Source organism: Elephas maximus, chromosome 15, assembly GCF_024166365.1.
Source record: "Elephas maximus indicus isolate mEleMax1 chromosome 15, mEleMax1 primary haplotype, whole genome shotgun sequence".
NCBI classification, from domain to species: domain Eukaryota; kingdom Metazoa; phylum Chordata; class Mammalia; order Proboscidea; family Elephantidae; genus Elephas; species Elephas maximus.
This window is the reverse complement of record NC_064833.1, coordinates 4,187,973-4,210,981: the sequence shown is the minus strand read 5'-3', so window position 1 is coordinate 4,210,981 and position 23,009 is coordinate 4,187,973. Positions and strand designations below refer to the sequence as shown.

Below are 23,009 nucleotides of genomic sequence, written 5' to 3'. Positions count from 1 at the left end.
ACTTTATGTTAAAGAGGATTAGGGTGGGATTCTAACACCCTTACTAAAGTCACATCCCTGATCCCATGTAAAGGCAGTTTCCCTGGGGTGTGGCCTGCACCAACTTTTATCTTAGATAAAAGGAAAGGGAAGCAAGCAGAGAGTTGGGGACCTCACACCACCAAGAAAGAAGTACCCGGACCAGAGCGCGTCCCTTGGACCTGGGGTTCCTGTGCAGAGAAGTCCTAGCCCAGGGGAAGACTGAGAAGTACCTTCCTCCAGAACTGACAGAGAGAGAGAGCCTTCCCCGGGAACCGACACCCTGAGTTTGGACTTCTAGCCTCCTGGACGGTGAGAAAGTAAAATCCTCCTTGTTAAGGCCGCCTACTTGTGCTATTTCTTCATAGCAGCACTAGATGATGAAGACAGGCAGTGCCACTCTGTCCTATAGGGTCACCACGAGTCAGAATTGGCTAAACAGCAATGGGTTTGGTTTTTTTAGGTTTCACAAAGTTGTGCAGCCATCACCACTGTCTAGGTCCAGAACATGTCATCACCGCAAGAAGAAGCCCTGTACACATTAACAGTCACTCCCCATTTTCCCACGCCCCCTGCCCTCTGGCAGCCACTCACCTATCTTCTGTCTCTATGGATTTGCTTATTCTAGACATTTCATATAGATGGATCAGACCATACGTGGCCTTTTGGGTCTGGGTTCTTTCACTCAGCATGATATTTTCAAGGCTCCTCCGTGTTGTAGTATGTATCGGGACTTCATCCCTTTTTATGGCTGCATGATATTCCACCGTGTGAATGCACCACTTTTCGTTTTGCCGTTCACTAGCTGATGTCTGAATCAGGTTTTGAAGAATGACTGTAATAGGTGAATCAGATGGGGAATGGTGTTCTAAGCCGAGAGGAGGATGTGCTAAGACACAGAAGTACACCATGCCATGGGGGAACACACACACCTCCAGGAGTGTGTGTTGAGTCAATGTTGTGTGAATGAGGGCTGGTGGTGGCGGTGGTGGCTGTTGTTGTTGTCGTTGGGTGCCATCAAGTCAATTCCGACTCACAGCAACCCCATGTGACAGAGCAGATCTGCCCCACAGGGCTTCCCAGGCAGCTATCTTCACGGGCACAGATCCCCAGGTTTTCCCCCTGCAGAGTCACTGGTGGGTTTGACCCACCCACCTTTTGGTTACCAGCCAAGTGCTTTTGGTACCATTGTGCCAGCAGGGTTCCTTGAGTGACGACTAAGTAGGGTTTTTCCTCAAAGAAGTCAACATTTTAGTGAGGGAAGCACGTCTGTCCACCCCTTAGGATATAAGTCAGAATGAAGTAATGAAGTGAGTTCTTCAACAGAGGTCTCACAAAGTGCCACAGAACACAGGGCTGCAGGGCGGGGTTCACGTGGCAGCAGATACCACAGGGAGGTAACCCCAGAGACTGCACCCAGAAGCAACACAGGGCTGGCTGCTTCTCCTCCCTCATCCTTTACTTTTTAATTGTGGTGAAAATATACAGAATAAACCATACACAAAGACAACAATTTCTACATGTACAATTCAGCAAAATTGATTACATTCTTAAAGTTGTGCAACCGTTCTCACTATCCTTTTCCAAATTATTCCACCACCATTAACATTAAACTCCCTGCCTCATAAACAAAAACTCTCCCTTCCTCCCTCCTTCCCTTCCACCTCTGATAACCACTAATAATTTCTGGTTTCTAGATTTTTGCTTGGAGCCCTGGCAGCACAGTGGTTAAGAGCTCAGCAGCTAATCAAAAGGTCAGTGGCTCGAACGCACAGCCGCTCCATGGGAAAAAGATGTGGCAGTCTGCGTCCATAAAGATTATAGCCTTGGAAACCCTATGGGGCAATTCTATTCTGCTCTGTACAGTGGCTATGAGTCAGAATCCACTAGATAGCAATGGGTTTTTTTGGTATATATTTGCTTATTTCATATGTGAGAGCATACAGTATTTTGCAGCTAATTTTGCTCAGCATGATGTTTTCAACGTTATTCCATGTTGTGACATGCATCAGGGCTTCACTACTCTTTGTGACTGAGTTAATATTCCATTGCATGGATGTACCACATGCTGTCTGTCCATTCATCTGGTGAAGGACATTTTGGCTGTTTCCACCTTTTAACTATTGTGAATAGTGCTACAATGGGCATTGGTGTACAAATGTCTGTTCTCATTGCTACTTAAACATCATGTCTTCTCTTTTTAAAGCCAATTCTTACTCATGCTTTCTCTCAGTTCAAAGAACAGTTGAAGCAGTGACATATGAGATCGCCTTCATCAGATACTCTCACCTCCAAGCCACAGGAAGTCGTTGACGGAGCGGAGAAGTTCCACCGACATGTGGTAGTGCACCAAGGAGTCCTGGAGCATCCCGGCCTGAAGACACAAGTCCCCCACGTGCTTCCGCATGCGGCCTTGGCACCGCTTCTTGTAATGTCTGAAAGGTAAGATGTGATGGAGACATGTCATCGCTAACACCTGGCCCCGCCCCCAAAGCACACTGCCAAGCACTACTCCGTCCTCTTACTACTGACCACACGAGGAAGACAACCGTAGGCTCTGTCGCTGGAAGCCAGCAAAGACCACTGCCAGTTATGTGAGCTGAAGGGGTCGTCTTCCTAACACAAACACCGGCAAGTCATGTCTTACAGGCAATGTGTATGTAGGGCTTCTACCACGTATTTCAATTTGGCACTGGAGTAGGGTTTTTCTTCTCAAATTTTTCAGTCACATTAGCACAAGAAAGCTTAAGTTTCCACTTTTTAAAAAATCGACTGTCTTCCACCTTCTTCATTTCAGGCCCATTATCGTTTTATAAAGAAAAATATCCTGCCTATTATAAGTCAACTTTTTGGCCTTTGCAAACAAGCCCTTTAATCTTCACTATCTCAGAACAAGCTTTAAAAAAGCTTTGGGCGAGTGGGGGCCTCAGGACCCTCATCAACTCTTTCAAGATTGGCACAGATGTGCTCCTAAATAATGCAAGGCCCTGATGCCTCACCAACTCACAAATCAAAGGAAATATACCAGGAATCTTCCTTTACAATTTTTAAATACTTCTAGTCCTTTGGATACTAAATTTCTTAAACAATATAATTTTTTAAAGAGAAATAGCAGCTGTACTAAATTCTCTTTCACCAAGAAAGCAATCTTATCAAGGATTAAAACTTCTAAGGAAATCCTAAGGCTCTGAAGTTTCTCACTAAATGAATATTACTGACAGACCTCAATACAACCTAAATCCTACCAGACTTGATACCACAAACAAGCTCAACAAACTCTTTGGCTACCTGGAATTTAGCTCTTCCATCCCAACTATCGCCTGAACTAAGACCAGCACTGAGGCAGAGTGCGAGAAGAGAGAAAACGCCGGCCTTCGTTTGCCTTCTTCCCAACCACAAGGTACTGTCCTGACAGCCCTTCTAGCAAATCTTCCCAGGACAACATACTCAATCCGCACCCCATCTCCTCTCCCACTGAGGCACCCACCACCCATCTTTCCCTCCCAGAGAGCCTTCAACAGCTTTCTCACTGGTCTCTGACTCTCCCTACTCTATACACCACTCCCCCTCACCCATTCTACACACACAGAGCCAGAGTAACCTTCCTCAAGCACACATCTGGTTATGTCACACCCCCACTTCCAACCCTTTGACAGTGGTTCCCCAATGTGGCTCTAGGGAGAAGCGTGGTCTACAGGAGGCTTCCCCACCCAGGCCCCAGCACCCCACACCACCTCCCCACTGCCGTACAGGAAGTTCCCCCTCTGCCGTACAGGAAGTTCCCCCTCTGCCTGGCTACTTGCACTCTCCTTTCGGGACCATCTGCTAGTTTCCCAGGGAAGCCTTCTCTGTCCCTGACCTCTGCAGTTGGGGTTAGGCATCCCTGCTGTGTGTTCCTGTAATGTTCTATACTTAATCAAGTTCTGGCCTTGGTTGTCTATAAGCTCCAAAAAGGCAAATACGTTTTGCTTGCTGTGGGATGCTCACGCCTCTCCCCCAACACTCAGAAACATGTTATGAACAAACCAATGAATGGATGGGTCTCTAAAGGGACAGACGGCGCTGCCCTAGCCGGTCCCAATGCCCTCCTCTGCACAACGGTCAGCACAGGCAGAACCAGAATGCCTGTCCTAAGAATCACTGCTTGCCAAAGCCTTCACCGCCTCCCTGGGTTATAAACACAAGAGCCAAGCTCTGGCAACCCCTCCATGACCAGGCCCCCCGCCCCAAGTCCTCCCTAGCAGGGGCACCCCTCCACACTGACCTCAGAACTCCCGCTTAGAGTTTTTCACAGCGAGTGCCCCCACCCCACCACCACCTCCACTCGTAGGCCCAGGCTGCTCCCTCCGCCTTCGCCACCCTCATTGCCCCTGCACCTGGCTAAATCTTACTGTCCTCAGAACTGAACACAGAACCCTGCAGCGCAAGGAATTACTTAATATGGCCCTTCTAACAAATCTGTCCTGAAAGAAGCACAAGCAGAACCCTTCTTAGAAGCAAGGATGGTGAGACTACATCTCACATACTTCGGACATGTTATCAGGAGGGATCAGTCCTTGGAGAAGGACATCATGCTTGGTAAACAGAGAGCAATCGAAAAAGAGGAAGACCCTCAACGAGATGGACTGACACAGTGGCTGCACAACAGGCTCAAGCATAGTGAGGATGGTGTAGGAGAGGGCAGTGTTTCGTACTGTTGTATGTAGGGTCCCTATAAGTCAGAATCGACTCGACAGCACCTAGCAACAGGAGCCATAGTCTTTATGACGCACACACAATGACTGAGTAAACAACAACAACAAAAAAAAACCCATTGCCATCAAGTCGATTCCAATTCATTGTGACCCTACAGGATAGAGCAGAACTACCCTATAGGGTTTCCCAGGAGTGACTGGTGGATTTGAACTGCTGACCTTTCGGTTAGCAGCTGAACTCTTAACCACTATGCGACCAGGGTTGAGACTATGCAAATAAGGTGTATGGAACCTGTGATGGTTGGGGCTGTATGTCGGCTTGGCTAGGCCATGATTCCCAGTAGTGTGTGTCTGTCCTCCATTTTGTGATCTGATGTGATTATTCTAATTATCCTCCATTTTATGTGTTGTAAATCCTAAGTTCTACATGTTAATGGGAGACCCTGGCGGCGTAGTGGTTAAGTGCTACAGCTGCTAATCAAAAGGTCAGCAGTGCAAATCCACCATGGGCTCCTTGGAAACTCTGTGGGGAAGTTCTACAGGATCCTTACGAGTCAGAATTGACTTGACAGCAGTGAGTTTGGTGTGGGGTTTTTATATGTTAATGAAGCCGGGTTGGTGTAGATGTATCTTGAGTCACAGCCTTGCAGGAGGGCACGGCTCAAGTCTCACCCTTACTCAAGTTACGCCTTTCCCTAGGATGTGGCCTGCGTCCAATGCATATATGTGGGTGCTCTGGCAGGGCTCTCCCTCTCTCTCATTCTGGATCCTGCATTCAGTTTGCCATTGCCTAACCCCAGGTTCTTGGAGCTTGAGCCAGCAGCCTGCCACCTGACCTGCTGATTCTGGGATTCACCGGCTTCGGCAGCCTTGTGAGTCAGCACCCTGTCTGGCCTGCAGATTTGGGTTCGTCAGCCCCTGCAGCCATCTGAGTCAGAAGCCTGTACCTGACCCACAGATTTGGGACCTGCCAGCCTCCACAACCACACGAGCCATTTCCTTGATACAGTCTGTGAGTTCTGTGAGACGCTGCATTTTTCTTTGAACTATACACTTTTAAGCCAATTTCGGTAGAATTCAAGGTTTCAAAAAGGCATAGGTCCTCTCTTCTTTGAAAATGATAATGTCAGTTTTTTTAAGTTCCTCTAGAAGCTCTACGCAGTTTTACTCGGTCCTACAGGGTCACTGAGTCGGAATCAACCAGGCGGCAAAGGGCACAGGTAGAAGCTCTATATTCTTACCGAAACAACGATTAGAATCATCGGGTCTTAATTCAATTCTGTGACCACTGAACATGCTTAAAGACTAATAAAATATTTATGTTTTCAAGGGATAAAAAATAAAAACGCAAGCTGCCCATTAAAAAGAAAAACCTAGCGTGAAGCCACAGTAGCAAAGAAAGTTAACACAAAATTCAATAGGAAAAATACATAATCTCATTGATTTGTTGTAAACTTGAAAGCTAACGATGAACTTGAGGGCCAGGAGCAACAGAACTTGGCCACAAAAACTTGAGGATGCTCTAAATACTTCGAAGAGCAGCCATTATAGTATTCATTATCCCCATCGTACAAATTACAAACTCTGGGTTAAAAAAAAAAAAAAAAAAAGACTTAAGAATCGACAGAAAAAAATAAGAACCTGACCCTCCCCTAATTCATCACGGTTTAGAATTAATCACGACTAAATCATGGGCAAATGCCCGACACCCTCCCCATAGAAAGAGAAACACGTCCTTTCTGGAAGTTGTAGGAAAGCACCTAACCCCCCACAGAGCCTCAGCCGTCGTAAGAGAAGGCGCCGCAATTGCCCTTCAGCTCTGCACCTGCCGCACCTGCCGCTGTCGTTAAGACCTAATTAAAGACACAGCGTATATCATTTGCATGACTCTAGACCATGTAAAAAAAGAAAATATTTCATATTTGTGTGATTTGGGTACTATTTATTCACACGGCTTATGAAAAACAAGAGCTTGGTATTCAAATCAAAAAACAGTCCACACCCAAATAAATGTGTATGTTCAAGTCCAGAGAAAACCCAGGGCTGCTCAGCCGGAGTCTGCAGGTAAAATCCAAAGGAATTTTGATAAAGGTCATCTTTTTTTTTTTCCCCCCTTCTTTTTTGGTATTACATAGCTTTAGAAGCCTTTAGATAATTAATTAACAACAGCCGTAATTCTGCCCTGGAATATGTTGGAGTAGGGAAGCCTTTAGATTACATGTATCATGTAAATGCAGTCCAATAAACTACACAGAAAGGTGCCCAGGTGGTACAGGTAAATCACCCAAGTAGACAACCTTCGGCTGTAAAAGAGCTCTAAACAGACCGTAAAAAATGTAATGTTTACACTCGCTTTTGGATGCTACGGAAACCCTATGGGCCAGTTCTACTCTATCCTACAGGGTCGCTATGAGTTGGAATAGACTCTACGGCAGTGGGTTTGGTTTTGTTTTTTTGGTTTACAGAGGCAGTTAAAAAATACTGCATCTTCTCTCATTAAGAACTGAAAACGAACTGTCAAGGTTGATTACCTCCATCTAAACTTTTTTAAGCTGAAGTTGCATAGTAAAGCATCACCCTACAAAGACAGAGCTTTGGCTCACCCTGCAGTGTTTGTTACATTCTGCTAAAAGGGACAGCCGAACAGTTTTCATTTAAAAGTTCAGAAGTTTCTAGGTTTTACTTTGTCAGTTATTTGCAATCAGGTTGCTGTAAAAGTGAGACGGAAAACCTAGCTCCTTGGCATGTAGAACACGCTGATGCTCCATAGCCGTTAAGAAGTCTGAGCTTCGTGACACAGGTCTCCAGCAAAGAGAAGACTCTCTGAGAGGCTCCATCCACCACTGACTGATGTCACCACTCAGAGTGACACAGGGAGGTAACGTGATTGTAAGAGGGCGCTTACCCTTGGGGTCTGGAGAAGCGCTATCGTTTACTCTGAGATGCTGGACTAAATGACTTAACCTCTCTGAGCCGGCTTCCCGCTCTGCAAAAGGGGCCTGCCAGCACCCCCCTCAGACGGGATCGATGTGAATGAGTGTCGGTGGGGCGGCTAACTGGTCCCTGACTGTAGTCTCCCTCCCCCCTCCCCTCTGTAATTCTGTAGTATCTCCTAGTAAATTGAAGCCCCTGGTGACAGACCGTCTTATTCGTCTTTGTATCTACCCAATCTTCTGTCTTGAAGCCCTGGTGGCACAGTGGTTAAGAGCTCGGCGGTTCAAATCCACCAGCTGCTCCTTGGAAATCCTATGGAGTAATTCTACTCTGTCCTATAGGGTCGCTGCTTAGTTATCTAGTGCTGCTATAACAAAAATACCACAAGTGAGTAGCTATAATAAACAGGAGTTTATTCTCTCACAGTTTAGGAGGCCAGAAGTCTAAATTCAGGGTGCCAGTTCCACAGGAAGGCTTTCTTACTCTCTCAGCTCTAGGGGAAGGTCCTTGTCAGCAATCTTTCCCTGGTCGAGGGGCTTCTCAGCACAGGAACCTTGGGTCCAAAGAACACACTCTGCTCCTGGCACTGCTTTCTTGGTGGCATGAGGTCCCTATGACTCTCTGCTCACATCTCTCTTTTATATCTCAAAAGAGATTGACTCAAGATACAGCCTAATCTTATAGATTGAGTCCCGCCTCATTAACATAACTGTTTCTAATCCTACCTCATTAACATCATAGAGATAGGATTTACAACACCTAGGAAAATCATAGCAGATGACAAAAGGTGGACAATCACACAATACTGGGAATCATGACCTAGCCAAGTTGACACATATTTTGGGGGGACACAAGTCAATCCAAGACATTCCACCCTTTGGCCCTTAAAAACTCATGTCCTTGGCACATGTAAAACATAGTCACACCATCGTATCATAGCAACAGCCTTAATTCAACTCCAAGGCCAAAATCCAAAAATTCCTCTTCGTCTGTGAAATCTAGAATACAATTTATCTGCTTCCAAAACACAACAGTGAAACAGGCACAAGCTAGACATTTCCATTACAAATGGAAGAAACTGGAGAGAAAGAAGGGATAACAGGCACCAAGCAAGTCAGCAGAGAACATTACATTAGCCTTCGAGGCTTGGAAATAGTCCTCTGTTCTCTGAGACCATTTAGGCAATGGCCCTGCCCTTCAGACTCTTAAGTGCTAGCCACACTCTCCTCTCTCGATTCTCGGTGGAAGCCCCTCAGCCCTAGGCTTCAGCTCCGCCTACCAGGCCCACTGGAATGGCAACTCTGCTCCCTCAGCTTTGGGCAGTGCCATTCTCCTAGTCCATTTGAGTGGCGACCCTACCCCCTCGGCCCCAGCAGACTAGACCCCTTTCTTCTGCTCCTTGGGCATGGCAGCCCCACCCCCTCAGCTTTGAGCAGCAGATCTGGCCCCATCCTCCTGACACTTGTAAAAGGCAGCCCCACAATCCAAAACTAAGTTGGTGAAGATCTTATTCTTTGAAACCTAGGAGGCCGTGACCGTACCATTTGAAGCCCCAGAGGCCATGGCTCTACCCTTTGAGACCCCAGAAGTTGTGGCCCTGTCCTCTGAGACTGAAGCAGCTCTGCTTCCTGTGTTCTTTGCCTCTTCAGCTTCTGCTTCCTGGTTACTTGGCCTCTCAGCCCCTAAAGCCTCATGGCTCACTTCTGCCCTACTGGGACAAGTGTCCCAAAGCTCTTTAGCTCCACTGGTTAAGTGTCTGGAGGAATCCCACTCTACCAGTAAACTTCAGCCAAAAGGCACTCAGCTTCTTGCCTCTCTGGGCCAGTGCCAGTGCTCTAGTGCTCATTTCCTGCTTCTGCTGCTGCCACTTCTCTGCTGCTGTTTCTTGCCATCTGCACAATCTCCAGTCTAACAGCTCTCCTCACTTCAGTCTGAATCCTCATCAGGACGGCCGTTGACATCCATAATTCCACCACAGTCTCTTCAAAGAAGTCTAGGCTTTTACCATTAGGCACTTTAAAACTGTCGCAGCCTCTACATAGATCAAAAGGCAGTTGTTCAGACAGAACAAAGGGATACTGCATGGTTTAAAGTCAGGAAAGGTGTGCGGCAGGGTTGTATTCTTCCACCATACCTATTCAATCTGTATGCTGAACAAACAATCCGAGAAGCTGGACTATATGAAGAAGAATGGGGCATCAGGATTGGAGGAAGGCTCATTAACAACCTGCATTATACAGAAGACACAACCTCGCTTGCTGAAAGTGAAGAAGACTTGAAGCACTTACTATGAAGATCAAAGACCACAGCCTTCAGTATGGATTGCACCTCAACACAAAGAAAACAGAAATCCTCACAACTGGACCAATGAACAACATCATGATAAATGGAGAAAAGACTGAAGTTGTCAAGGATTTCATTTTACCTGGATCCACAATCAACAGCCATGGAAGCAGCAGGCAAGGAATCAAAAGACGCATTACATTGGGTAAATCTGCTGCAAAGGACCTCTTTAAAATGTTGAAGTGCAAAGATGTCACCTAGAAGAATAAGGTGCGCCTGACCCAAGCCGTGGTATTTCCAATCGCATCATATGCATGTGAAAGCTGGACAATGAATAAGGAAGACCGAAGAAGAGTTGATGCCTTTGAATTGTGGTGTTGGCGAAGAATATACCGTGGACTGCCAAAAGAACAAACAAATCTGTCTTGGAAGAAGCACAACCAGAATGCTCCTTAGAAGCAAGGATGGCAAGACTGCGTCTTACATACTTTGGACATGTTGTCAGGAGGGATCAGTCCCTGGAGAAGGACATCATGCTTGGTAAAGTACAGGGTCAGCAAAAAAGGGGAAGACCCTCAACAAGGTGGATTGACACAGTGGCTAGAACAATGGGCTCAAGCATAGAGACTGTAAGGATGGTGTAGGACCAGGCAGTGTTTCGTTCTGTTGTGCACAGGGTCACTATGAGTCAGAACCGACTCAACAGCACCTAACAACAACAGCCTCTGTCCACTCACAGTTTCAAAATCACTTGCATATTTTGGATCTGTTAGAGCAGTACTCCACTATTCTGATACCAAATTCTGCCTTAGTTATCTAGCGCTACTGTAACAGAAATACCACAAGTAGATGGCTTTAACAAACAGAAATTCATTTTCTCACATTCTAGGAGACTAGAAGTCCGAACTCAGTCACTATGAGTCAGAATGGACTCAATGGCAATGGGTTTGGTTTTGAATTAATAGAGTGTCTTACGCTAAGAAGGATCAAAAAGGAATTGCTTCTGTCAGCACAATTAGACTAAACCAAAAGCAAAGAAGTTTCCTGAATAAACTGAATGCTTTGAAGGCCAGCATAGCAGGGGCAAGGGTCTGGGGACCACGGTTTCAGGGAACATCTAAGTCAATTGGCATAATAAAATCTATTAAGAAAACATTCTGCATCCCACTTTGAAGAGTGGCGTCTGGGGTCTTAAACGCTAGCAAGCAGCCATCTAAGATGCATCAATTGGTATCAACCCACCTGGATCAAAGGAGAATGAAGAACACCAAGGACACAAGGTGATTACAAGCCCAAGAGACAGAAAGAGCCACATGAACCAGCGACTACATCATCCTGAGACCAGAAGAACTAGATGGTGCCCAGCTACAACCGATGACTGCCCTGACAGGGAACACGACAGAGAACCCCTGAGGGAGCAGGAAAGCAGTGGGATGCAGACCCCAAATTCTCATAAGACCAGACTTAATGGTCTGACTGAAACCAGAAGGACCCCAGTGGTCATGGCCCCCAGACCTTCTGTTGGCCCAGGACAGGAACCATTCCTGAAGCCAACTCTTCAGACATGGACTGGACTGGACAATGGGTTGGAAAGGGATGCTGGTGAGGAGTGAGCTTCTTGGATCAGGTGGACACTTGAGACTACGTTGGCATCTCCTGCCTGGAGGGGAGATGAGAGGGCGGAGGGGGTTAGAAGCTGGCGAAATGGACACAAAAAGAGAGAGTGGAGGGAGAGAGCGGGCTGTCTCATTAGGGGGAGAGTAATTGGGAGTGTGTAGCAAGGTGTATATGGGTTTTTGTGTGAGAGACTGACTTGATTTATAAACTTTCACTTAAAGCACAATAAAAATTATTTAAAAAAAAAAAGGAATTGCTTCTTTGATGGCAGTTAACAATGTTCATTAGAGGGTTTTGCTTTTGTTTTGTTTTTAAGTCTATTTTTAGAGGAAAGACCATTCCGGAACTATGCAGCCATCCTTCCACATGTCACCTCTCTCTTCGGGTCCTCTATCTGATTGCCCTTTGGTTTCATAGGAAGGACAGCCCCACTGGCCTGGGAATCCTGCCCTCTTCCTGCGTTTCCCCACCCCCAAGGATGAGTACCCTTTTTCCCGCCTCCACCTCCCCTACACTGCTGCTGAGCAAAGCTGAAAAGCAGATCCAGCCCCAGCATTCCCTTCAGATTCCCCGAGCCCTCCCCTACCCATCGCCTGTACAACAAATGCTTAGAATCCCAAACTCCTGCATGCTCTGGGTTTTCCTCATACTCTCAGTTCTGAAGGAGACCCCAGGGGTCGGCCCTAGACCCTCCTCCTGCTCAGCCCCCAGCCTCCCTAGACAGGCTTCCCCAGATTCACAGTCTTAAACATGCGCCAAACACTGACAATTCCCCCCTCCTCCACCTGAGTGCCACTCAAATCCAACGGCCTCTTTGATACCTTCACTTGACACGTCCAACCTAACACAGCCACAGTGTCCTCTGGGTTCACTCCCAAGCAGGGCCCTCCTAGTCTCCCCACTTCAGTCAGGTGTTCATGTCAAATTCCCAGGTATTCAAGCCCAACACACAAGTGCCACACCTGGCCTCTCTCTTTTCCTCCTTACCCCACCTCATAGTCATTAGCGAGTCCTGCCATGTCTGTCTCTAAAATATACTTCAGCTTTGGCTCCTTAGGACACAGCAAGCATTCTGGGCTCAGAAGGAAGAACCAGGCTCTTCCTCCCTTGGGATCCCATAAGCAGTAGAAAGGGCCTATGGCCCCACAGAATACACCAGCCATCCCAGGATCTTTGCTCTGGATCGTCTAAGCTGGACAACTGCAACCTCTTGTACTTACTGCAGTTATTTCTGTTTTGTTCCCCCACCCCATTAGGTAATAAAATCTTCCTGTCTCAGTTGAGACAAAGTTAAGTCAAGAACAAGAGTGTCCACGTTTGGACCAGAACATTCAAGAAGCAGCAGGGCCTCCAGGCCATCATGGCGGAGGCAGCAATACACAGAGCAGGCATCCGCTCACAGTGAGTGAGATGACACGGAGGGAAAGAATACAGAGCACTAGGGCAGCCGGAGGATCCCTTCCGGGCTCACCTCAGATGCTGGAGGTCCTAGGTCATCAATAAAAACTAAGGATTGGCCCATCAGTCATGGACACTGAAAACCAAAAAGAAAAAAAAAAAACCAGTTGCCGTCGAGCTGACTCCAACTCGTGGCGACCCCAAGCGTGCCAGAGTAGAACTGGGCTCCATACGGTTTTCAGTGGCTGAGTTTTCAGAAGCAGATCACCAAGCCTCTCTTCCAAGGCACCTCTGGGTGGACTCGAACCTCCAACCTTTAGGTTAGCAACCGAGCATGTTAACCGTTTGCACCACCCAGGGATTCCTAATGGACATCACCCTCAACAAACACAAAACCAGCTCTTCCTTGCCAAGGCAGGGGTAGAAGTAGCCTGGTGCATACAGACCCTGTACCACTAAAGGAGACCTGCCTCTCTGCCTCTGCAGGGCTTACTGTCTAAAGCAGAGAGGAAGTAATGATCAGTTAGAGGGGCCCTGGTGTCCACAAGGGAACTCTGGTGGCGCAGTGGTTAAGTGCTCAGCTGCGAACCAAAAGGTTGCTGTTCGAATCCACCAGCCGCTCCTCGGAAACCCTATGGGGCAGTTCTGCTCTGCCTTACAGGGTCACCATGAGTCAGAATTGACTGGACAACAACAGGCTTGGTATCCACAAGAGTCAAATGACCTAGTGATTCAGGGGAATCCCCTATTTTCCTAATACTTTAGAAAAATCCCCCTTGAGCCCTCATAAAGAATGGTGTAGATTTTAAAGCAGCCTCTGTCCCTTTATCAGAGAAAGTTTCTAAAGTAAAGGAAAACTGAATAGCATGCTCAAGATGAATGCAAAGACAGCAAGTGTTTCTCCAACATCCTCCCTTCCTCAACAGCTGAACCCATCTTCCGGGGGGAGGGGGCGGGGATGCTTATCCATGACCACACACCCCAGCTGGACCCGTCTTCCCGGGGGGAATGCTTATCCATGACCACACGCCCCAGCTGGACCCTTCTTCCCAGGGGAATGCTTATCCGTGAGCACCAGCATGCACGTCACACAGCAACAGCCAGGAGGCACATGCCTGGGAACTTAATTCAGAAGCCCTGAATCAAGCAAGCCTCTGCAGGTTTAGACTGCCCAGGTTAGAACATCCCATGAACGCGGCCCTGCAGCCACCTAAATCAATGAGCACTCACTTGCTCAAAATAAAAAAATAAAGACAAGCTCTTTTGTCACCACAGTCCAGGCAAGTCCCCCAGAGCAGGTATTTGAACAGGTATCAAACACCAATGGGTTACGTGCTTAAAAAAGCTCAAATTAAAAAGGAAAAAAAAATTAACCGGGATAACACGTGGCTCTAGGCAGCAGTAAGCTTTTGCTTTTTGAAGCGGTGAAGGCCGTGAGGAAGCAGGGCAGAGAGAAATCCAGCTAGTTGGAATACAATGTGTGCACGGCCTACCTTTTCAGACCCAACAACACACTCACAGGGCGGTATGAGAGAAGAAAAGAACAAGGAAAAGAAAAGAAAGAGAAACAAGCAAAAATTAGAAACACGGAAGAACAAAAATATCTTGACAGCTACAACGCTACGTGTACAAGAATTTACTGTGGGTTTTTGATGAGGCTGGGGACACGCGTGAACTTTTCAGTGAAACACTGCTAGACCGAGTTTTCCTAGTAAGTCTGGGACCTCATGTGAGAGTCCTCGTTCAGACAGCCGATCACTACGGTCACTGTGTCAAAGCACAAGTTGACTTGCATCTAGACACTTCCTTTTGAGCTACCAAATACGTTCTCACTTCAGACTGGACAAAAGATCCTTCCTAGCAAGACTGCAGGTGAGAACTGGGCTCTCTTCCTACAGGAGATCACGGCTTTAAAAACGAGTGACCTGCAGAGCAGGGACAGCAAGGACAGCTGGCTGGAGAACGGACCTGGCTGGGGCTCACCAGCGCCATTAGCTCACTGCAATTAAACAATTCCCGGGGGGGTGTTTGCAGTCAGGACCACTCGCTACAAGAGAAAGGACCACCACCAGGGCAGCTCCATCCACCGCCATGTTCCTGGGCCAAGGGGAGTGCCCAGCAAGTGGAGGCTCCCCATAAGCATCGGTGTGTCATTACGGAGCCCCCTGCACAGCACTGCCCTAGGACAGGCTTCCTGATGGAGTCTCGTTAGTCCCGCCAAACTGAGAGCACTGATTTCAGGAGGCAAAAAAAAGCTGGCACTCTCTGGGGATGTGCAGCCTCAACACCAAGATATCAATGACTGAAAAATGTCATTGGTACTTCATGGGGCCCTGGTCAAGGGGTTGGAGCAGGGCGTCTGCCCCAAGCTGCCTCTGAGGTTTCGGCCACAATGCTGCCTCTCTGAGCCGATGCTCTGTGGAGTGGGGACAGTACACCCAGGCTGCCTTGTAGGCTGCTGCAAGGCTGAAACGACGCGGGGAGGCATGGAGGTTTGCAGTCTCTGTAGCACTTCAGAGCACTATGTCATCAGGGGTGATGGCCACGGGCACCCGCTGGACCTGGCAGCCGGGTGGGCTTCTTCACTGGGCGCGGGAGGCTTGGCGAGGCAATGTGGTGAGGTGAAAGGACACAGGCTTTGGTGTCACATCGGCTCAGATATCAGCTCTGTCATTCAGTAGCTGCCCAGGTTTCTAACCCTTGCTACACCAGCTCCACATAGGTAAAATGGGAGTGGTACCAGGTAGATCACAGGGCTATTGTGAGGACTCAAGACAGATCTTGCATAGAATATGCCCCCCATTTCCTAATGCCAAATAAACACTTTCGCATTCAGGTGAGGAAACAGACGTTACTGCCAAACTCTGCAAAGCACCACACATGGGTGTGGCTGGAGCTACTCTATGCTGCTAACTCCCAGCCTGCAGGTGGCCTCTTTGCTCACGTTTCTGTAACATCTTCCCCTCAGACCTGCAGCCAACCATCCTTTGACCCTAGAACTTCAGGAAACGCATACTGAGCACCTCTTCTGCAGCAGGGACTATATGAGCACACACATCATGCCATTTAATCCCCACCTGTGGGGTAACCACCCTAAGTCTACAGAGGAGAAAGAGGCACCTCGGAGCAATTCAGAGCCTTGCCCAAGACCATGAAGCCAGCTGGTAACACCTGAAGACTCTGAGCCCAGCCTCTGGGTGACACAGCTGCTCTCTCCAGCAAGAGGGGGGCCACACCTTGGCTGCCTAGGCGTGTACCTCAGCCCTGCCTGAGAGCCAGAAGGACAGCATGGTGGAAAGAGCAGAGGACACGCGTGCTCGGAGACGACAAAGAGAAGCTAATCTGTGGCCCTGGTTCAAGATAAAGAGCTTGACTGACAGGAAGGAAACATGGAGGCCGGCCTCTTCCTGCTCTGTCCGACACCCTTGTCTACAGAGCGCACAGACATGCTTTCCTTTGGACATGGCAGCTCTTTAGGAACTGCCTGGTGGTATTTCTGATACTCTGATACTCGGCCGATTTGTAAGTGAGCAATGGGTATCAGGTAAGATGCAGAGTGCTGGGCCTGGGGGTTGGGAGACACAGGCTCTACTTCAAGGTCAATTCCTACCTGGTTCTGTGGTCTCTCCAGGTCCAGCATCTCATCTACAAACCAAAGGGATAAGACCCAACAGAAGTTTCCAAATTGTGCTCCAGGGTGGTGCTGTCCAGTAGTGGGGAAATGCAGGCCAACTTTGTAATTTTTAAGTTTTCTAGTTGCCACATTTTAAAAAGTAAGAAACAAACAGGTGAACTAATTTTAATACAGTAAAACCTGTGAAAGCTAGAGTTTGTGTAAGGCGAAAATCTGTCAGAGAAGGAAAACGCAAATATTTTCCACTAAAACAAGCGAAAGAAAAGTGGTAAGACTACACCCTATCAAAGGGGGAAAACTTGCAAGACCTGGAAAAACAAGGCAGACCCACTGAGTTCCAGCTCTCACAGATTTCACTGTAGTATGCTGTACGTAACCTAACATATCGTAGCGCCGTGGTTTAAGCGCTCAGCTGCTAACTGAAAGGTCGGCGTTTGGAACCCACCAGCTGTGCCATGACAGAAAGATGTACCAGTCTGCTTCTGTAAAGATTTACAGCCTCAGAAGCCCTGTGGGGCAGTTCTATTCCGTCCAATAGGGCCACTAGGAGTCAGAATCGACCTGATAACAACAGGCTTTTTTTTATGCAAAATATAATGCAACATGTAATTCACATAAAAAATATGAACAATGTATCTTACATTCTTTTTTCCCTACGAGGTCTCACAAAATCTGGCGTGCATTTTACTTATAGCACACCTCAACTCAGACCGGCCTCGTTTCAAGGACTCAAGAACCACAGGTGACTGTGGCTCCTATACTGGACAGCACATCTCTAGGGGGTCCCACTAGGGGCTCCTGTTTAAAACGGGCAGTATACCTATTAACCCTAAAAGACTCCCCTTAACCAAAGGCTGTCTCCATTTTTAAAAGTGTGAAAACCAATGCGCTACAGCGACCCAAGCATAAAGCCAAGGCACCTGGGACCCTAGGCAAACTTACCTACTATCTGTGTCCAGTCCTACAAAGTCCTTTTTCTCAAACGGGACACAGAGAAGGGGGATCTTGTCCCCGGACTTGTCTGTGGCTCTATCCAGACGCTTGGACTCGAGCACAATGAAGAGCGACTCGATGAAGTCCTCAATCCTCTTCTCCACCGTCTCGCAGTCATCGTAGTTGGGGTAGAAGGCCACGTCGGTGCGCGGCTGCTCGGCGATCTCCCCCTGCAGCCCGAAGACGAAGAGCCGGGAGTCGTAGAGCGTGGAGCCATAGATCTCCTTCTGCACGTGGAACTTCTCGAAGGTCTGCGGCCAGTCCTTGGCGGAGAAGCAGTCAGTGATGGTGATGAGGCCCACGACCTTGCGGTGGGTCTGGAAGTCGCCCCACTCATTATTCTCAGGCGGGTAGTGGTGCCGGTAGCGGATGTACAGCACTCGCTGGGAATCCCGGACGCTGATGTGACTCACGGAGGAAATTCTCCTGTAGATCCTAAAGAAGTTCTCCTCCGAGACAATCCCAACAGGCTGGACCACAACCAGGAGAGTCTGATGGTCCTCGGCACACTGCATGTAATCGGGGACGCTCATTCTGAAACCCCTGTTCAAAGAGAAAGACGAGACTTGGGGCACACATCATTCTGAAACCGCTGTTCAAAGAGAAAGACAAGACTGGGGGCACACATCATTCTGAAACCCCTGTTCAAAGAGAAAGACGAGACTGGGGGCACACATCATTCTGAAACCCCTGTTCGAAGAGAAAGACAAGACTTGGGGCACACATCATTCTGAAACCCCCGTCCAAAGAGAAAAACGAGACTTGGGGCAAACATCATTCTGAAACCCCAGTCCAGAGAGAAAAGAAATGCTTTGACAGCATTGACCTACTTTGCGGGGGCAGTAATTCTAACATTTATCACCTGGAAGGCAGGGTAAGCCCTAAGTTGTTGTTGGGTGCCATCGAGTCAATTTTGACTCATAGCAACCCCAAAGGACAAAGTAGAACTGCCCCATAGGGTTTCCTAGGCTATAACCTTTACAGAAGCAGATCACTAGGTCTTCCTCCCACGGAGCCTCTGGGTAGGTTCAAACCACCAACCTTTGGGTTAGCAGCCGAGCTTTTAACTGTTGTGCCACCAGGCTCCTAAGTACAGCTGAGAAATAAAATGTGTCCTTAGAACGGGCATATGGCTGTCAGAGCTCTTAGCACAATATTGTAGCTGTCGGCTGCTCGGTGTCGGGGACTGGGCTTTTAGCTCCTCTGGAAACTGTCTCTTACAGGGTTCTATTCCCAACACCTAGCTGAGTACTGGTATACAGTAAGCGTCCAAAATGATTTGCTGAAGGGATGAATGAACAAATGAATGAATTGCTCCCCCATCCTGTGAGCATTACGTAATGAACGGAACCACAAGTGGAATTGGAAGACCTGGATTTGAATTCCCACATCCCTGAGTTCCTCGGTGACAAAATAATGAAGATGATAAAACTTCCCCTACAGGACTCTGAAGGAGCCCCGGTGGCTCAGTGAGTAAGTGCTCGGCTGTTGACTGAAAGTTCGGCGGTTGAAACCCACTAGCCACTTGGCGGAAGAAAGATGCGGTAGTCTACTTCTGAAAAGATTTATAGCCTTGGAAGCCCTATATAGGGCATTTCTACTCTGCCTATAGGGTCACTAGGAGTCGGAATCGACTCAATAGCAACAGGGTTTGGTAGAGGGCTGTCGTGCGACTGAATGAAGCAGATGTACAGTGGCTAGCGCAGCGCCCGACACAGAGGAGGCGTGACGCAAATACTAGCCCAGCCTCACCCCCGCCGCTCCCCGGGCGAGTCTGCAGAACTTCTCTGAGCCAGTGTTGTCAGACATAAAATGGCAAACAGCATTACCTGATCCCCGGCACTCTTCGATAATCACATTACATAAGCCACATGAAAGAACCCGGCCCAGAAGAGGCACTCAGTAAATGCCTGTCGAATGAACGAACAGACGGACAACCAAACGAACGCTGTTGCCGTACCCACAGACTGTCAGACGGAGGTCAGAGGCTACAGTCAACTCCTAGCTCTACCACTTGCTACCTGGGTGCTACCTGGGCTTCCCTGAGCTTCAGTTAAATCATGAATAAAATGAGGATAATAACGGATACCTAAAAGGGCTATTGAGTCAATATTCCTGTTGTGACCTTGTACTATAATCACGCAAGACTGTAAAAAGCAAACCCGCTGCCGTCGAGTGGATTCCGACTCATAGCAACACTACAGGACAGAGTAGAACTGTCAACCTTCTGGTTAGCAGCTGAGCTCTTAACCGCTGAGCCATGTGCAAGACGGTGCCATTGGGGTACACCGGGTGACAGCCACACAGGCTCTCTCTGCGTCATTTCTCACAACTCTACGGGAATGTAACCCGCCTCAAAATGAAAGCCTAATTTTTTAAAAAGGTTACTGAGATTACATGAGATCACTGATCAGATAAGGAATGTGAACACACCTAGTCCATAAGATGTTCTCAGTCACTATTTCCATGTACACTCACACTCTTCAGAGCCAGGTGGACCATGAAGCTGAAGAGCTTAGGCTCCAGGTCCCCAGCTGGCAAGAGCCCCTTCCACGGCCCCCTATCTAATTCTGAATCTGTAATGTTCTTTTTCTTAAATGGGGACCCCCAAATTGTACAACCTTCACGTCACCAAAACCCGAATCTGTCCAGATGATGGCAGCACCCCTTCCAGGTAAAACAACAAATCGGAAGGCCATTCCTACAAGGCCTCTGCATAACTCTAAGGGCAGGAACTGCATCCTGGCCACCGGGAGGGAGAGGGCTGGGAGGGGCAGGCGGTTGTAGACCTGCAGTCCAAGGATAGACTTCAGGCAGCAACCCCCACCCTCCACCAACTTCAAAATACACACAGAGAGGTAGATGGGTGTAAACAACAGGTAGATGGGTGTAAACAGGTAGATGGGTGTAAACAAGGTTAAGAAAAAAAGAATCCCTATCTTGTTTCTGTGCAAGACATAAATGGTTTATACCTATATTATATGCATATTATTTCAATTAAACCTTTGAGACAAGTAATATCACCAGATCTTCAGGACTGCAATATTCCTGGCCTTCCAATGTCAAAAACCTAAATGCTTGGAGAAATATCAAAAATTTGTGTAACAGAATATTTACTGTCAGTAGGTACAGTTCAAACAGGGCAGCCTCAACCTATCCATAAGGCCTCAGAAGAAGGGATAGTGAAGGTGGGTTATGTAGATCATTCCTTTGCTAATTTCTCAGGAGATAACATCAAAACAGACTTCCAGGTGGCTGGAGAAACAGTCACTAAGGACGTGCCATACATTCTTCAGCCAGCTTCTCCAAGCTAGCTGCACTGATAATTCTCAGAAAACACCGAATGCCTAAGGCAAAGGGTCTCCTAAGCTGCTTATTAGCCTACTGTTTGACAGGAAGGTGACTTGAGGAAAACAGTTCCTTAAAGGCTCCCGGCTCAAAAGGAAACCAAAGGGCAAATGGCCTGAGTGGGTCACCCCAACTCCATGGACCCAGAAATCCGGATTCCAGGAGAATCAAAACGGCTTTGTCACCAATGTCATGCCCCTTGGTGCTATTCTGTTTCATGTTAACAAATATTAGCCGGGCTGGATCAGGAAGTAGCTGTAACAACTTAGGAAAAAAAAAATGACAGTCACTAGTTTTAACTGGGCGGGGTAGGGGGTGCGGGGAGGCGGCATGTCTCAGCCCCACTGCCTTCAAACCATTTTCAACTAAGCCGAGCCCTGCTTTCGACATTTTAACCCTGCTCTGTAAAAACATGTGAAATCAGCACCCCATCCCAACACTGAAAACCCCGGGTTCAAAGGCATTCACGTGGGAAGGTGAGCCGGGGAGGGCTCCGAGAAGCCCCTGCTGGGGGAGCAGGTGCCCGAAGGAGAAGACCCAAGGCAAGCACAGAGGTGGCACTTTCTTCTCGGGACAGCTGAGTTGACAACTAGCATCTCACGTCTGACGCCTCCGAAGCGGATCTGAGGCACTTTTCACCCAGCAAAGACGGAGAAGGAAAAGGGGAGCCGCGGCATCGCCGGGCAAGGAAGGCGGCTGGGGGCCGGGGTGCAGCCCGGCTTGGGGCGGCCCAGGCGGGGTCCGGGGTGCAGCCAGGTGGGGAATTCCGGCGCTCGGCGCCGCAGGCGGCCCGGGGAGGGCCCGGGGGGCGGCAGGTGTGGGCTGGGTGAGACAGGTGTGCAGGAACCCGGGCAGAGTACGGGCCGCGGGCAGGTGCAAACCGGACTCCGGGGCGGCAAAGTGCCCGGGCAGTGTGGCCGGCTCGCCGCGCACGCCCGGGACTCACGTCAGCCCTCCCCGCAGCCGGCCCCGGTGCCGGGCCGCGAGCCCCCCACTTCGCACTTACACAGCCGGTGGCCCCGGGCCAGAGCAGGAGCCAACGGCCTGGCGGACGGCGGGGCCGGGCAGCCTCTGCCCCTGCTTCCCGGCTCAGCCTCGAGACTTCCGATCCGCGGCCAAGCCGGCTCCGTCTGTGCGCAAGCGCGGAGGCCCGCTCCGGCCGGCGATCCGCTCCGGGTTTTGAGAGAGACGCCCAGGAAAGTGAGGGAGGGAGGCAGGGAGGGAGGGAGGCAGGGAGGGAGGGAGGCAGGGAGGGAGGGAGGCAGGGAGGGAGGGAGGCAGGGAGGGAGGGAGGGAGGCAGGGAGGGAGGGAGGGAGGCAGGCAGGCAGGCAGGCAGGCAGGCAGGCAGGCAGGCAGAGGGGGAAGGAGGCAGGCAGGCAGGCAGGCAGAGGGGGAAGGAGGCAGGCAGGCAGGCAGGCAGAGGGGGAAGGAGGCAGGCAGGCAGGCAGGCAGAGGGGGAAGGAGGCAGGCAGGCAGGCAGGCAGAGGGGGAAGGAGGCAGGCAGGCAGGCAGGCAGAGGGGGAAGGAGGCAGGCAGGCAGGCAGGCAGAGGGGGAAGGAGGCAGGCAGGCAGGCAGGCAGAGGGGGAAGGAGGCAGGCAGGCAGGCAGGCAGAGGGGGAAGGAGGCAGGCAGGCAGGCAGGCAGAGGGGGAAGGAGGCAGGCAGGCAGGCAGGCAGAGGGGGAAGGAGGCAGGCAGGCAGGCAGGCAGAGGGGGAAGGAGGCAGGCAGGCAGGCAGGCAGAGGGGGAAGGAGGCAGGGAGGGAGGGAGGCAGGGAGGGAGGGAGGGAGGGAGGCAGGGAGGGAGAGGGGGAGGCAGGGAGGGAGGGAGACAGGCAGGGAGGGAGGGAGGGAGGCAGGCAGGCAGGCAGGCAGGGAGGGAGGGAGGCAGGCAGGGAGGGAGGCAGACAGGCAGGGAGGGAGGCAGGCAGGCAGGGAGGGACGAGGAGGAGAAGGAAAGAGGGAGGGAGGGATGGAAGAGGGGGTAGGACGGAGAAAAGGAAAAGGGAAGAGGGAGGGAGGGAGGGAAGAAAAGCAGGGATAGAAGAGGGAGGAAGAAGGGAAGTAGAAAGGAAGATGGAGGGATTAGGGG

General features: G+C 49.5%; 1 protein-coding gene across 4 annotated transcripts in view; it reads right to left on the bottom strand.

The window, feature by feature from the left end:
• The window catches only part of TRAPPC9 (trafficking protein particle complex subunit 9), a 652,210-nt gene extending 630,145 nt beyond the window's left edge, over positions 1 to 22,065 (bottom strand). For all 4 annotated transcript variants that reach the window (XM_049853997.1, XM_049853999.1, XM_049853998.1 and 1 more), the window contains exons 1-3: positions 21,926 to 22,065; positions 17,521 to 18,114; positions 2,308 to 2,453 (exon numbers count right to left, since the gene is read on the bottom strand). In XM_049853997.1, the coding sequence (XP_049709954.1) occupies positions 2,308 to 2,453; positions 17,521 to 18,104 (730 nt within the window). In that variant the 5' untranslated portion in view covers positions 18,105 to 18,114; positions 21,926 to 22,065. The remainder of the gene's footprint in view (positions 1 to 2,307; positions 2,454 to 17,520; positions 18,115 to 21,925) is intronic.
• Between the last annotated feature and the right edge of the window lie 944 nt (positions 22,066 to 23,009).